The following is a 15993-nucleotide window of genomic DNA, read 5'->3' on the forward strand; positions in this document are numbered from 1 at the left end:
CTGAGTTACCGCCTGGTTTTGGCCCGGTCAAGGGAAGGCGCTAACGGAGGTGGCGGGAGCGGCTGGGGCGGAAACCGCTCTGTGTAACAAAGACACAGGGTTTTCAGTGTTTGCTGAAGCTGGATGGAGGTTTTCACTTAGCTGTTGTCTGGGCAGGGGTGGTGAGGGGTGGGCCCTGGCCTCAGGCTGGAGTTTCATCCTTGACAGGGTGGGGGGGCCCCTTTTGAGGGGCCCAACAAATGCTGGCCCCGCGTTTCTGCCGGGGGCCTCCTGGACCCAGCCAGCACACTAAGCGGGGCTGTCCTTCTGAATCCACCCTGGGGCCTTTCCGAAATGCTACATTGTTACTCCGCAGTGGTTTCTAGCTTTCTTTTTTCTTTCCAGGCTGGGTGGCTGGTGCAGTCTCCGCTCAAGATGTTAGGATTCTCTTTCACACCTGTGAAAGAGACCTGTGGGTCTTGACCTTAAAAGCATTTTCAGTACTGTCAGTCTCACCTTTGCCAATGTGTTTTGTTTTTTAAATGCAGTGCCTAGTGAGCTGGAGATCAGCTTTACCAAAGTTGTTTCAAAGATGAGCAGCTGAGCAGCGCAGACCCAGCAGCTCCGAGTGTAGCGCAGGGGAGAGGCAGCCCCCGTGTCCCCCCATCTTCTCCCTCCGGGTCGGTTTGCGGCACCGGCAGAGAGGCCACTGGTGCTGCTGGACGGGCCTCCAGGTTGCCAAACACGGCGCGCAGTCCCCAGGGTGGAAACAGTCAGGACGGCCGCAATCACCTGAACCCGCGATCGTCATCACAGCTGCCCCTGCAAGCAACCACAGAGGCCGACAGTCGCCCTGAGTGGCAGCCACCCACGAAAACCACACACAGAGCTTGACTCAAAACTTCAGCAAGCACTGTGTGATGCACAAGTGGTGGAATTTTGGGTACTTTCTGTGAAATCGAAATCTTTAGGGGGCTTTCCAGCATGCTAGTCGATGGTTAACACGATTGGTGTGAGGAGAGGAGAGCAGAGCTGGCTCAGAAACGTCTCCCCGGGCAGGGTTCTCACTGGGAGAACGGCCTGCTCTCGGGGCCTCAGTCTGAGAGAGGCGCCTGGATGAGGCTCGAGGCTGTGACACGGAGATCCGGGGAGCTCACGCTCGCCACAGCTTTTGGTCTTGATCAAGTAGTCGGGTCCAGAGCTAACTTGTGGAACCTCTTAGGAAAGAGACTCGAGGCAAAGCAAACCCACAGGCCTCGTAGGGCAAGGTCCAGCTCTGCAGGAGCACCGGGGAGAGACCGCGGTCAGAGCCCAGGCCCGGCCCGGGGCAGAGGTGGGGAGGGCCGGGTCTCAGCCTCTCCCAGGCTCCACGGCTGGTCTTCGAAGTTTCACTCGGCTGCGTGGTGGGTCAAGGAGATGTCTATTGTCACATGCAATCGAGGTCTTCTTTCAAGCACATAGTTTGTTTTTAAAATCTGTGAAAATGTTATTTTAGCACCAGCCAACCCTGCTTCTGCACGTATGTGGTCCTGCCCCTCCCTCGTGTGACGTCTGTGATGCTCTGCCTGCGTGGAAGCCGGGCCCAGGAGCAGCCTCGGAGCGGCGGCAGCGGGCGCCCCGCCTCTCGCACACAGGTGCTGAGTTTTTTACAAACCGAAGGCCGCGCCCCTGCTGGCAATGGGGCCACGACGCACTTTGCTGCAGTGGTTGGTGGTCCGCGCGGAAGCCACAAGGCCTCTGAGGTGCGCCCGTGTCAGAGACCTTGTGGCTGCTGCTGCAGGCCGCCCACAGCGGAGGCGTGGCCCCAGAAAGGAGCTTTCCCCGCGCTAACCCTGTTGTTCCTGCATGGAGGGCCTGTCCCACCCGAGGGTCGTCGGGAAGGCGGGGTTGGCTGCGGCTGGTCTCTAGAACCCAGCGTGCCTGCTCCCTGGTCTGTCCCCCAGCCTGGGAGCAGCAGACGCAGCACGGCCATGCCGCCAATTTCAGAGGGAGCCGCCAAGTCCAAACCACAGGCACGAAGCACGAGGGATGAGGAACATGGGCCCAAGTTGTAAAGAACGAATGACAGCTGGGTTTAATGTGTGTTGGGGCGGGGGGTGGGGCTGGGAGTGGCGCAGCTCTGAGAATGGGATGCAGGGTGCGGTGTCCAGCTCTGGGGCCCCACCACAGGCCGGATAGAAACTTTCTAGGGAGAATGGGTCACCACCACAGTTTCAGGGTCGGGCGCAGAAAAGGGCAAGATACTGTACATGTTGGAAAAGTGGGAAGGAATTTCCCTGATACTCTAACAAATGATTTAGTTAAGAAACTGGCAAATCCTTGAAATCTGAAGTGGGGCCATAGCAAACCTTTCAAATCAAGTGCTTGGAGTCAGACTCGCTTGCATGGTGGCGCCACGCTCCTGTAGCCAGAATTCTCCGGTGAGGGCAGGACTGTGCCAGCGACGCGGACCTGGGTCCCCAGCGGGTGTGGGGAGAGGTGAAACCGCGGTCCCACGTCACGGGCCACGGGAGCTTCAAGTCCCAGCCCCTGGCGCGTACCCTCTGCCTGCCACGGTGGGTGGGGCGGCACCCACTCACGCAGGAGGATCTGTATCTTCAGTGATGGGATTCACGTGAAACACGGGGAACCCGTCACAGCCGCTGCCTGGGCGTGTCCATGCAGAAAGCTGCCCAGGGGACTGGATGGCCTGGGGGACAAAGCACAGAGCCCACAACAGGCTGGGTGGTGCTGGGCGAGCGAGTCCCCTGGTTCCGGGCGACCGCCCACCCTGTGGCTCGGCTGCCAGGGCGGCTCCGCCCCGGGCCTGCCTGCCTGCAGGAAGTTCTGTGCCGGTGCGCCACGCCCATGGGGAAAGCACTCACAGCTTCCTTAAAGGGTCAAGTGTATAATGTCGAGGCACTGGTTATGAAACGGGTCATTGCACCAGAGCTTAATCCTGACCTAGTTCCCAGCTTTGGGCGGCAGTGACTGTTTCCCGCAGCCCAGGGACACTGGTGTGAGCAGAGCCTCCCCGGCCGCCAGGAGGGACGGGCCCTCCTGCCTTTGGTGGAAGCATTAGCTTTGTAAGAGCTTCCCACGTCTTGCAGGAGGACCCCGGCCACTGGTCATGAACGAAAACCACCTCAAGTTCAAGCTCCCGTAGCAGAGGCTGTGTGTGGCACCTGGGGCGGCCGTGTGTTCCCTGGAGTCCCCCAGTGGCCTCACCAGGTGAGCTTTCCAGCGGCTCAGAGAAAACAGCGGCGGGAGCAGCTGTCATCCCGCCACACGGAGCCCGAATGAAAGCGACCCGTCAGTTCTGCATCGTTTATTAAATATTTATGTTTATATATGCATTTACAAACTTGACTCATTTTGGGACTCTGCTTTCAATACATTTTTAGACTGTTTTTGGCAGAGAGCATCTCCTGGAACAGGAGAGCCATGTACAAAACTAGGCAACAGGTATAAAAATTTCCTCTCTCACTTTCCATCCATCAGCAAGAGAAGTCACATGACAGAGAAAACCGAAACTCAGCCCCTTCACAGGAACAGCGTGTCAACGGGGACTCCCGGGGGCGGGGCGCACGGCGCCCCTGTGGGGCCTGTGAGTGAGTACGTCCCAGCTCCCGGAGCATGCTGGCTCCTACCAAGAAAAAAGCCAACTCTACTGTTGGGGCCAGAGGACCGAGAGACCCTCGAAGTTGATTTCTTCACAGCGGGACGCCAAAGCCCACCCAGGCGATGATGCTGGTCGGCCCACGCGCTGCACGAAGAATCCCCTTCAAAAAAATCCATCAACTTCACAAGCGAAAGCCTGAGCCTCTAATGTAGCTCCTACTCAGAGAGACAGTTTAAACGATCAATTCAGAAGCTTAAAAGTTATCTTTAAAACTAAAGTTGTTTTTCTGCAAAATGAATGCTCACTGGACACTAGGGAGATTCAGAGTGCCATCACGGCGAGACAGAGGCAGCGTCGCCGCAGGGCTGCCCGGTGCCTGGGGGCCTGGACCTCACTCGCTGCTGGCAACGTCCTTCGCTCCGTAACCCCTGGTGGCCCAGGACCAACACACCGGCTTTGGAGCCGCGCGCCCGAGGACACGCCCCGGCCACAGATTCATTGTGAGCGCGTCATCCGTATTGCACAGTTTCATAAAAAACATAAATACTGGCTATTCTAGTTTTAAATACAAAATACATGTCATATAGTTTTAAATCTATAATCTGGTTCAAGTGCAAATCAGGTGCTTTCTTTAGTCCTTCCAAAAAAGGCATTTTTAATATCTTTGGCACAAACAGAATTTCATCCGTGCCAACGGCTCTAGTTACAGTACGTACATCCAGACCTCTAGGGTAGCGATCATATACACAGAGTATAAAACTGAGTATTTACACGTGTCCTGGGTGGAGCCCAAACCTCCGTGGGCGGTCTGAACTCACCAGCCACACCCACCCACGCGAACAGTAATGAGAAAGGGGGCCCCTGCTGGCCCCGCTCACGCGGGCTGCTGCGGGTTGACGTTCATGTGAGGCGGGTGTCCTAGAAGGCCGATTCTCTGCTTCTGCTTCCTCTGTTCTGTCATCTGGAAAGTTAAAAAGTTTCATCATTAGCCCCAGACACTTCCTGTGCGTCAAAGCACAGGCCGACCCGCGGCTTTACCTCTGTGGTTACTGTCTGTACTGAAACCCGCTTTCTACCGAGAGTGTGCCGTCCTTCCATCTCACACACTCAGGTTCAGAAAGGGTGTCTTCCCCGCAGGGCGAGGGGTTCTGGGACCGCGTCACGCACTGTGGCCTTCAGAAGGGTCGCCTGCCGCCTGTTTCATAAAGAAACAGAAGCACAGGAAAAGCACAGGAACCCTGAGGGTTTCCCGGAGTCATTTCTAGACGATGTCAAGACGCCCTGGAAGCTTTGGTGGCTTTCTACTGTAATGACAACACACGATCAAGACCGGCCGTGTGTCTGCAGCCCCAGGTCAGGGTGGGATGAGTCCCGGGCCACAGGGTCCCGGGTCCCTGCTCTGAAGGCTCTTGGTGGTGGGTTCGAGAGAGAGCGATCTCTGAGTGCGCCCACAAAGACGAGGGGAGTCTACACGTGTCCCGGAGCCTCCAGACTGAGGGGTCGTGTGTGGGCTCCGCTCTGGCCCCCACAGACACTGAGGGTCGCCGAAGGTCAGGCAAGAACACTTCTAAAACTCGCAGCCAGAGCTCCGCCCCGCCACTCACCTGCCGAGAGAAACCAGTTCTCCTGTGGACAGGGCCCTGGGTCCGTCCTGAGTGTCCGGGTGCACTGAATTCTCTGTGTTAACACTTTCCCTAATCCCGCTGGTCCCAGCCCTGGACTGGATGCGGGGCCTTTGAGTCGACTGAGATACATAAAAGCTGCACGGAATGTGCATGAGACTAACGCGCCTGCCAGCAGCCTGGGGGCCGCTCCCAGATTCTCGGCTTCCTGAAGTCAGAGGAATGAGGGTGGAGGAGTGAACTTGGACAGACCCGGCTCCTCACAGTCTGATGTCACGTAACTTCCCAGAGCCTGCCTCTCCCTCTACGCCGTCAGGTGGACGCGGAGGGGATGTCGTTGGTTTCTCAGGACGGTGTCTGTCTGTCTGTCTGTCACATCGTCGACACTACATCTCAGTTTTTGCTTAGGCTAGCGTTTGTACAAACTACCCCGAGGAAACGTGGACCGAGAGGAACTTACCTAGGTTCAGCTTTAAAGTGGGCACTTTCCCCCCGTCTAAAAGGTGGCGTTTTGGTTTGAAAGGACAATTGCTGTTTTCAGGCACCTGAGAAAAGTGGCCTGTTACCATTTCCGTTTTCCAGGGGACCCGTATTTCCAAAAGGAAAGACTGTACCAGGCTTCTGCCCTGCAGAGCCGAGTCGGGACACTGCAGCCAGCCCCTCCCCTCCCTTGTCCTTGATTCACGGGGTGGGGGGGGGTCACCCAGGACAGACACGTCACAGGTTCGGTGGAGGGAGAGCCACACGTGACGCATGGGACAAACACTGTCGGACCACGCGTGTGCCTCGCTTTGCCGCGCCTCACCAGTATTCTTCCCGAATGTTTAAGGGCATGACGGGAGTTCTGAAACTTTAAGGCTCTTTAGAAAAAATGACTAAGAATTTAAACAGTCGACCACAAAAGGCAAATAGGGTACAATTCTGCCTTTCAGCCACGAAGAACAAAACAAGTGAAAATAAAAACAGAACACAAAAAATCGAGCCGAGGAGGGCGGCCCCGGGCCCCCGGGCCCCCGGGCCCGGCACTGGCCCCTCGGTGTGCTCCGAGTCCCCACCGGGACGATGAGGGGCTCAGATGGGACGCACCTGCCGCCCTGGGACCCTCCTGCACCCCTGAGGCCTTCCGCTCACTCCTGGGCTCAACTCAGCCCCGTCCCGGCTCACTGACGTGCAAAGTGTGCATCGAGCGGCTTCAGAATGACCCGCCGTGAGCGATCCGAGTCTCGGGTCCTTGGCACAGAGGGGACAGGCCGGGCCTGCGGAGGGAGCCGCCCGGTGCTGCCACCAGACACCAGTTCATGGCCGGTGGCCAGAACTGGGCAAGGAGGACCCAGGCTTTGGTGTAAACCATCCCTCCCCCACGGCCAGGGGCAAGTGGTGATCTGGGAGACAGGCAGCAGCTGGTTGTCCACCTCCGGACCCTGAGCTCTGTGACAGCTGGGACAAGCCCAGACGACCCCGCCGTCCTTCCTGGCCTGGGCGGTGAGCCTGGACCATGCGACCACTCTGTGAGAACTTGGCTGATAAACAGACCACAGCTGCAGCTTACCCCTGAGTCTGGGCTGAAACACCCCGGGCAAGGAGTGGTCAGAGCTGGGGCCAGAAGGCAACACCGGAAACAGCTTCACTCGGCCCAGGGGCGGGAGGGGGGCGGCAAGAGGGGCTCACGTGTGAGTCCTCCACGGCAGCCGCTGCGAGGCCCCGGGCCCCCTGTGGCTCGTTTCCCACATCAGAGCCCTGTCCGTGGTGGCACCGAGCGGGGTGCCACAGGCACACTGCCTGCCTTTGTCCTCTGTTGCTCAGTCCCTTTCTTTCCAGGAGACAGACATGTCAGCATTTTACGGTGAGCAGGACTGATTTTTCTCCCTCATCGAGTTAAGGGGATGTGTGCCTGGTGTGCGGGTGTGTGCCTGGCGCGATCCTGCTGTGTGGTGTGTGCCTGGCGCGATCCTGCTGTGTGGTGTGTGCCTGGCGCGATCCTGCTGTGTGGTGTGTGCCTGGCGCGATCCTGCTGTGTGGTGTGTGCCTGGCGCGATCCTGCTGTGTGGTGTGTGCCTGGCGCGATCCTGCTGTGTGGTGTGTGCCTGGCGCGATCCTGCTGTGTGGTGTGTGCCTGGCGCGATCCTGCTGTGTGGTGTGTGCCTGGCGTGATCCTGCTGTGTGGGGTGTGCCTGGCGTGATCCTGGTGTGCGGTATGTGTGTGGTGTGCGGGTGTGTGCCTGGCGTGATCCTGGTGTGCGGGTGTGTGCCTGGCGTGATCCTGGTGTGTGGTGTGTGCCTGGCGTGATCCTGGCATGTGGTGTGTACCTGGCGTGATCCTGGCATGTGGTGTGTGCCTGGCATGATCCTGGTGTGCGGTATGTGTGTGGTGTGCGGGTGTGTGCCTGGCGTGATCCTGGTGTGTGGTGTGTGCCTGGCGTGATCCTGGTGTGTGGTGTGTGCCTGGCGTGATCCTGGCGTGTGGTGTGTACCTGGCGTGATCCTGGCATGTGGTGTGTGCCTGGCATGATCCTGGTGTGCGGTATGTGTGTGGTGTGCCGGGGTGTGCCTGGCGTGATCCTGCTGTGTGGTGTATACCTGGCGTGATCCTGGTGTGTGGTGTGTGGGTGTGCCTGGCGTGATCCTGCTGTGTGGTGTGTGCCTGGCGTGATCCTGCCGTGCGGTGTGTGCGGGGTGTGTGCCCGGGGCGTGCACACACAGTGGACAGCGCCCTGCGCGCTACCTGGTCCTTCAGCTCCGACAGCTGGCCGGACAGGTTGGTGACCAGCTTCATGGTGGACTCCAGCTTCTCCTGCAGGCTGCGCAGCTCGTTCTGCTCGCCCTCCGAGTCGCTGCTGACCAGGGACATGGCTCTCATCCGGGGGAACCAGTCCAGGTTTCTCTCCTAGAACCACGTGCGAAAGGAAGAGGGGTCACTCCTGGGAGTCCGACCGGAGAGGCCGTCCGACCCTGCCGCATGCGCTCTGCCTGGCACAGCCCAGCGGGCGGCGGTTTCTGTAAAACCACTCGGCAACTGTCTCTTTCGTGGAACATAACTGAACTCTCCCAATTCTTAGAAGTCAGTTGAAAGTTAAATACGGGGGGGAAAGTGGGCTAATTTACAACAACGTTTCTGATCTGCAGATCTGAACACTGCCCCCTGCAATTCCGATCTTTGCAAAAGACCAGGCTGCAAAGTTTGGGGTTTTCAAATTGTGGTGAAATACATGGAACAAAATTCCCCGTTTTCGTCACTTCCAGGCACACAGCTCAGGGGCAGCAGTGCAGTCACAATGTGTGCAGCCGCCACACTGTGTGCAGCCATCACCGCCACCCACCAGAACATCCTCTTCCCGAGATGACACGTGCTGCCACTGAACACGGTGCTGCCTCTTGGGCTCTGTGTGTGTCTCAGAGCTTGCACTTGGATGAGCACTGGCACACATTCTAGAAGTGAGAGGGGTGGCAAGGTCCCGAATGTTCCAGATCTCCTGGGTCATGGTGGGGTGTGTGTGTGTGATGATGGGTGTGGAGAGGCTGAACACAGGACCTGGCCCCTCTGGCTGGCCCCCCCTCCTCGCTGCCTCCTTCCTTCCTGAAGAGCTGCCGGGGGGCCACCAGTTGGGGCAAGGAAGGCCCAGGCAGCGCCTCCCCCTCCTGGGCGTGAGGCCTGTGGCTGGCACCTGCAGGCAGGCTTGCGGTCGGGTACCAGGAATGCCTCACAGCTGCGTCCCCACCTGTCCACAGCGGCCTTTTCCCCAGCTAAATTCTATTCTGAGAGGCAGGAGATAACCACACAGTTCTTTATATTTAAGTCAGAGGACAAGCACCACTAGCTTTCTTGGAAGACAATACATAAAAAAATGTAACACGTTCCACAAACGCTTCAGGCACACCATGCGCTTGGGGCCGAGGACACAGCTGGGGCCGCGCTCAGCGGCCGCGGCATCCGGGCCTCAACAGTCCTCAGCACGAGAGGGCCCCCGCCGTCGAAGCGCCTGCTCTTCCGCCTGGGAGAGCAGACTGAGGGTGGGACGAGGCCTGATACACCGCCCAGCGGGGGGTGGACAGGAGGGCTGACGTGAGCAGTGACGTCAGGGATGGCCTGGCTGGGCCCCCTTCCTGGAGGCGTGTGCCTGAGGGACGGTCAGCACTGGCCACACCGGGGGCAAGACCAGACCATCCGCACAGACGGGCCATCTGTGGCCCGAGTGCACGACAGAGATGGGGGGGCAGCAGAGGGAGAAGGAAGTGATCTGTGGGGAGGGGGACCCTCCTGGGACTCGCCTGAGGCCAATGGCGCTGATACGCAAACGAACACCCGCTGCCTACGACGAAAGGCAAGAGAAGCCCCCTGAAATTGGCCGTAGGAGCTCGTGTGCGCCCCCGTGCTCAGTGAACCGCCCGCAGCACCGGGCGGCAGAGGCCTGGGGGCGGAGTGTGCACTGGTGCGGCGTTTGAGAGAAGAGCGCGGGGTGTCGGGGCGCACAGTACAGGGCCATCCTCTCCCTCCTCCCCATAGCGAGGGAGCCTGGCCACAGAGTCAGCGGTGGCTCTTTCAGCAGCACCCAGGTTCTGGGCCTCTGGGCTCAAAGAGGCCTTTGAACAAACTCGGAGGGCACAGACCCTGTCCCCTGTTGACGGGGCTCTGAGCTGAGGGTCAAAGGCAGAGCAGGCCCAGGTCCCCAGCCCTGGGGACCCAGCCCCTGGCTCGCCCTGCAGCTTTGCTCCCAGCTGGGGGCCCGAGGGTCTGCTGGACGGGCTGCTATGGGCCCGTGCGCCCCTTGCCAGGTGGCTCAGGAGACGCAGGCTTGTTTCCATCCGGGCTTCTATGCTGTTCTACCTGCCGTTCGGCTCAGACTCACAAAGATGCCCAGCCTGTCTCAGGCCTGATGACCAGGAGTCCTGCTGTCCTGGCCACGGGGGCTGCCCAGGGCCATGAAGCCGGAGAGCTGGTGCTGTTGAAGATTTCCTTCACAGTCCACGGGAAACGAGAGAGAGGGTGTTTGTGTTCAACTAAAAAGATGCCCTGACCTTGCATCACCCGTTAAAGATAAAACACAAGCTTCTAAAGAAACGTTACCCTTGCCACTGCGGTCACTGTGGGCAGGCGCCCGATCCTCTGGGCAGACCCCCCCCCCCCCACTCCTCCAGCGCTGGGGCGCGGCAGGCTCCTCGCCTTCCTCCAACCTGAACACAGAACAGTGAAGAGCCAGGGCGGGGGGGGGGGACGCCCACTCAGCCCAAACCAGCCCTGCTGCAGGGACACTGTCAGTGTGGGCCCCGAGCGGGGCGGGCCCTACACCGGAGGCTCTGGGAGCTGCTAGTGTTCTAATTAGTCATCCTGGGCTGTGAAGTCAGATCTCAAATTCCCAAGGAACACCTGGTAGTTAGAATCGATTTGCAATTCTGGCCCAGCTGTCCTGTGTCTCCACGTGGCCCTGCGTGGAGCCTGAGTCTCGGGTGGCCACGGGCAGACCACCCCGGAGCCAGGGGCGGGCAGAGACCACCATGCCCACTGTTCCACTCAGACTCACACAGACACCCAGTCTGTTTGAGGCCCAGTGACCCGGGACGCCCGAAGCCCCAGCTCCCCAGGGGCGCGTGTTCACAGAATCCTGCCTGCGTGGCTCTTCAAGATCAAAACCGCCTGTGTCTCAGCTCCCACTGCCTTTTTGAGAAAGTCATGTTTGAGGGAGACGCTCTGTTTACACATGAACTCAGCTGGAGGGGCTGTGTGTGTGGTCGGAAGGGCGGGGGCGGGAGGCTTCTGGGGTCACTGAGCATCTGTGGGCTGCATCTGCCCCCCTCCCCGCGGGTCCCCGCTGCCCCAGCCGCTGGCACCTCGCATACCGATGGCATTAGGCACCGTCTGCCCTGCTGCTGCCCCCAGCTGTCCCGGCACGGCCAGCTTCCTCGTCAGAGCTCGCTGCGCCTGCAGCCACAGCCGGAAGCCACTGACCACAGCCTTCGGTTCTGGTTGGTTCTTTTCCAGGTAGAGCTGGAAAAGTCCCTGCGAAGGCCGACACTGAAGTCTCAGACACGGGGGTGGGGCTGACCTCTTCAGATGCCCTTGATTGGAAAGAGGGAGGGAGGGAGGGAGTGTGCGTGTGTGCGTGTGTGAGCGAGACTGAGACAGAGGAGGAGGAGGAGGAGAGGAAGTTGGACCGTATGATGCAAACGCGAATCATTCTGAGAAGCGTTTTTTCTTCCCAGGTTCTAGCGCAGAGGCTGTTCTGAGAAAGAGGCTGCAGGTGACCCGTCCCCGACTCAGGGCTCTCAGGTGGAGCGTCCTGTTGACCATGTAAACGACACACACTTACTGCTGAGTCCCGTGTCCTCCCACACTGGTCCAGGGTTTCTGTGGTGATGGGGGGAGGGGCGGGAGGGAAGATGGTACCAGGAAGACTGGACCTACTGCTTCTCTGCCCTCAGAACCCCCCCCCCCCCGGAAGGTTCCACAAGGCAAAGACTGTCCTTCCAACTCAAATGGCAACGGAGTTTCTCCTTATCTCACCAACCGAGATGACACAATGGATTTTGCAGAATGCCTGGGGACACTTGGGCGACAGCAGTGTTGAGAGGGTGGGGGTGGGGGGAGGCCTGGAAACAGGTTCTTGGCCTCCCCGTGGGTCCGAATCCCCAGAAAGTGCGTGGAAGGGGCGGGGGAAGGACTGATGTAACCCTTAACCTTTCAACGGCCGGGGGAGGGCACACGGGCTGCCCATCCTGGGCCCGTTGTGAGTTAGGGTGACTTTCTGCGGAACAGGGAGAATAACTTCCAAGCCCCCTTTTCTGACATCGTAGCAAAGAGCAGAACCCAACCGGGCACCTGCTGCCCTGGTGAGCCAGGACGGCTCCCCAGCCTGGGGCTGCGCCTCGCCAGCTGCAGTGGCCACTTCGTCTGTCACAGAAAGCCGGGCTGCAGAGGCGGTCCTGGCCCCCCGATTGGGGTTGGGGGACAGCGATGGGGCCAGGAACTGAGGGGTCCCAGGGCAGCGTTCCGTCAGCAGCTATAATACTGACCCATGTCATTACAACTCCAAGAGCAAACCAGAAGGGAAACTGTGGCCTTCAGTTAGTGATACTGTATCTACGCTTCCTCGTCAATGGTAACAAATACACGGCAGTGACACTAACACAGAATGTTAATAAGACGGAATGGGGGTGGGACGGGGACATGGGAACTCTGTGTTTTCTGCTGTTTGTCTGTAAAGCTAAAACTGCTGTAAAAAAGTCTAGTAATTGAAAAAAAGAAACTGGACCCCACACCTGGAATTAACTGGCCAGCCCCCAACTCTGGGGCCTGGTTCCTTCTGTTCCAAAAGTCAGGTGACCCACCATGCCCGCAGCTTGCAGGTGTGTTTCCTCAGCTGCCTGTGACATAAGCAGGAGGGACAAAGGACCCAAGCTAGCAGCAGAGGGCCCGAGCCTGGCGCCCGGCAAGCATGCAGGATGGTCACAAGGGGACGAGACCGCCACCGGCCTTAGTTGCTGTCTCCTTTGGGATCAAATGGCCGAGAGAAAGTCCCTGAACTGCAAGCACCGTGCCAAAGCACCAAACCAGCGCCACTGGCCCAAGGACAGAGCTGGTCTAGAGGCAGCGGGCCACCAGGTACCGAGCCCCAAGGGGTCAGCTTCCTCCTCCTTCGGGGTGCAATTCTAGACTATTCCACCCATAGTTGCTCTGAGCTGAGGCGTCAGGGCGTCCACCCCGTGAGCTCGGAAGGCCACGGCCCAGACAGGCCAGGTTACGTAACCTGCAGCTGTGCCGGGGTGGCCATGCACCCTCCCCAGACCCAGTGAGCGGCCGCTCTCGGGTGATGCCGCGTCCTGAGGTGGCCCGAGCCAGCAGGGAGGCCACACCCAGGTCTGATGAAACCCCTCGGAGGAGCCGGCAGCAGGGACCAGGGCAGGGGCTGCTGGTCCCTCTGGGGCCGTGGGAAGGCGGCACTCAGACCCACAGCCGGGTCCTGGGCACCTGGGGCTGCAGGGGGAGGTCACAGAGGTCACGGAGGAGAGGAAGGTGGGGCTGACAACCTGAGTGGGCAGGGGTGGGGCAGGCCCCTGAAGATCCCTGATAAAGGCCCAGTCTCGCCAACCTGCCCTTTGCTCAGCTGGCTCGGGGCCACGGTTGGGCAACTTCCCTGCACTGTCACTTGGGCAGGGCACCTACCAGAGGTCCCCACAGGTTGTTCATGTCATTCTAGCCATTTTCACTGGTTTCGTTCTATGCTTTTCTTGATCCGTGAGTTTTAAACTTTGAGCTCTTATTGCCTTTATGTGACAATGGTCTTTTTGTTTGCTAGTTTAAGCTGCTCATGCAGCTTCCTGCAGTTCTTTACTGTCGGTTCAGGGCAACAGCCTTGGCGTTCACTGTCGCACACACATGGACACATGTGTGCACACACCTGTCTCCACACCCAGCGCACAGTGTCCCGCCAGACAGCGTCCATCCCCTGCGGGTCTGCCTGTTGGAAGATGCCCCCTGGCCGGTCAGCCCTGCCTGGGCACACCTGAGTGACAGGACGATGCCGTCTCTGTCCCTGTCCCTGCGACTTCAGTAAGAGCTGCGAGGAGGTCCCCAGCACTGCACCGACAGGACACTGGGGCGGAAGAGAGACCCACGGCCTGGCCTCTTGTTCGGATTCCTCAATCCCTCCCGAACCCCCACGTGACCCACCGCCTGCACTCAGACCCTGGAGGGGCCCCAGCCCGTGCCTGCGGGTCCCCCTCTGACACCCACGCGCCTGCCCTGACACGGGGGAGGGGCTCCGTGGGCCGGGCAGCCCGGGGCGGCGTGAGAGGCCCCTCTCGTCCCCGCTTCCTCACGTTCCGGGGGAAGCGCTGAGGAGCTGGAAGGAGACCCCTAGTGCTGCTGACTCCGCCCCAAACGAGCACCTTTTGCTCACGTCCCCCAGAGACACTCGTGGGCTCCGCTGTGAAGAGCCGTGTCCGACAGCGCCCTGGCCGTGGGCCTGGATGAGGTCCCTCGCCGCTTAGTGGCACAGGTGCGACGGCCTGGCTCTGTGAGACACGGCCACCACGGACGGTGGAGAGGAGCGGACGGGACCGAGGGGCCACAGTGGGCTCAGGGCCTGGGGCTGAAGGGGCTGCAGGGCAGTGTGTGGGGGCTGCGGTCAGGGCGGGGGCAGGAGGCGGGCCGAGACCAGCAGGTGTGAGCTCTGCCTTCGCCGACCGTCCTGCTACCTGCACGAGTATTGCCACAGGCTCGGGGCCCACACTCGGGGGCCGCTGGCACCCTGGGCCCTGTTTCAGGTTCAGTTCCTTTCAGGCAGATCATGGCTCAGGTCCCCTCCCGGTGGCAGACAGCACCGAGCCCCTCCTCCATGCAGGTCCAATGGGGCCAACTCAGAGGGGGGAGCTGGGGGGTGGGGGCCGAGGGCGCAGAGGCATGTGATCAGAGGAGGCTGACTGTGCAGTGGACGGCTGACCTCATACCCTCCAGACCAGAGAGCACAGTGTGCTGGGGGCCTGGGCTGGGGGGGGGGGGACTCGGGCTCTGCAGCTGCTCTGGGCAGCTGCTGCTGACATGGACCCTAGTTCAAGTGCACAGGGTGGGGCGGGAGCAGGCCTGGCTGGCTGGGAGGCGGGTCTAATGATTCTGACATGCTGTTTCCAGCCAACTGCTTCCTGCCCCATCCCACCCACACTCCCTCGTGCCCAGGATCTTGAACTCTGCCCCCATGCTGGCCACTTCAGAAGCATTATGGGCGTCATGTCTGAGGGCGGCCTAGGCTGTGCCCTCACCCGAACCAAAGGGTTTCTGGAGCCCCAGGGACACTGTGACCATGGCTGTGACCTCCCAAGGTGGGCAGGAAAGCCGAGGAAGACTCGACCCTCTTTCCCAGGAACTCAGTGAGGTGTCCCCACGGGAGCCTGGCCCATCAACACACATCTGCCCGGAAGCAGACTGGCAACGGGAGCAGAGCACAGGCGACGGGAGGCTATGTGGGTGTCCTGTGGACCTCAACTGCCCCCCCAACTCTCCAAAATCCTCTCTGCTGGGGCCTTCCAAGTTCTCGTGTCCTGACCCGAGACCCCACGGAGGCTGTGCAAGTGACTATGTTCACATCATTGCACCTCTGTCACCTCCCCCCACTCCCTGCCCACCTCCAGGGCCTCACTGCTCTCAGCTGTGACCCCAGGGTGCTCTGGGTTGCTCCTCTGGCCCCCCTACCCAGCAGAAACACTGTCCTCGCTTTGGAGAGCGCTGTCTGCAGACTGGGCAGCCCCTGGCTCTTGCTCGGGTCGGGGAAGGGGCCAGGCCTGGGCCAGCTCCCTTCAACCAGAAGGTCGAACACACAGGTGTTCAGTGCCCACGGTGACCTTGGCCCTGGTGAGGACACTGCCTGCTGACTATGTGTCCGTCTTGCCGAACACAGACGGATGGGCGGGAGGCTGATGCCCACTGCTCCTGAGTCCTCCTGCCCACCTCCCTTGGGGTGGCCACCAAGTGGCGCCTCACCTGCAGAGGTGGTTTGTCTGCGGGGTGGATCGCCCAGGAGCTGCTTTCAGGCAAAAGGCTTTTCTGAAGCCAATTGACAGGGGCCTCAGCAAAGCATCTTCCAGGAGGAACCCAGGCTCCTGGACACCCCCTCCCATGAGAAAGGAAGCAGCCCACTGTCTTCTGAGAGCCGTGGGCCTCCAGGACGACCATCTGCGACTCGGAAATCGCCTCTGCTCTCATGTCCCCGGGCGACTAGTTTATGAAGAGGTGACGAGAACTACTGCAAGACGGCCCTAACTGGGAAATCTGCGATGGAATTGTGTGTGTGTGTGTGTGTGTAA

General features: G+C 60.0%; 1 protein-coding gene across 4 annotated transcripts in view; it reads right to left on the bottom strand.

Annotated features, from left to right (window-relative positions):
- Positions 1-3271: 3271 nt before the first annotated feature.
- Positions 3272-15993, bottom strand: part of ITPR1 (inositol 1,4,5-trisphosphate receptor type 1) — a 219212-nt gene continuing 206490 nt past the window's right edge. For all 4 annotated transcript variants that reach the window (XM_053668939.1, XM_053668940.1, XM_053668938.1 and 1 more), the window contains 2 exons: positions 7925-8086; positions 3272-4541 (listed from right to left, as the gene is read on the bottom strand). In XM_053668939.1, the coding sequence (XP_053524914.1) occupies positions 4455-4541; positions 7925-8086 (249 nt within the window). In that variant the 3' untranslated portion in view covers positions 3272-4454. The remainder of the gene's footprint in view (positions 4542-7924; positions 8087-15993) is intronic.

The sequence above is a fragment of the Artibeus jamaicensis genome, unplaced genomic scaffold (assembly GCF_021234435.1).
Source record: "Artibeus jamaicensis isolate MK-2021 breed Jamaican fruit bat unplaced genomic scaffold, CSHL_Jam_final contig_519, whole genome shotgun sequence".
In the NCBI taxonomy this organism is placed as follows: domain Eukaryota; kingdom Metazoa; phylum Chordata; class Mammalia; order Chiroptera; family Phyllostomidae; genus Artibeus; species Artibeus jamaicensis.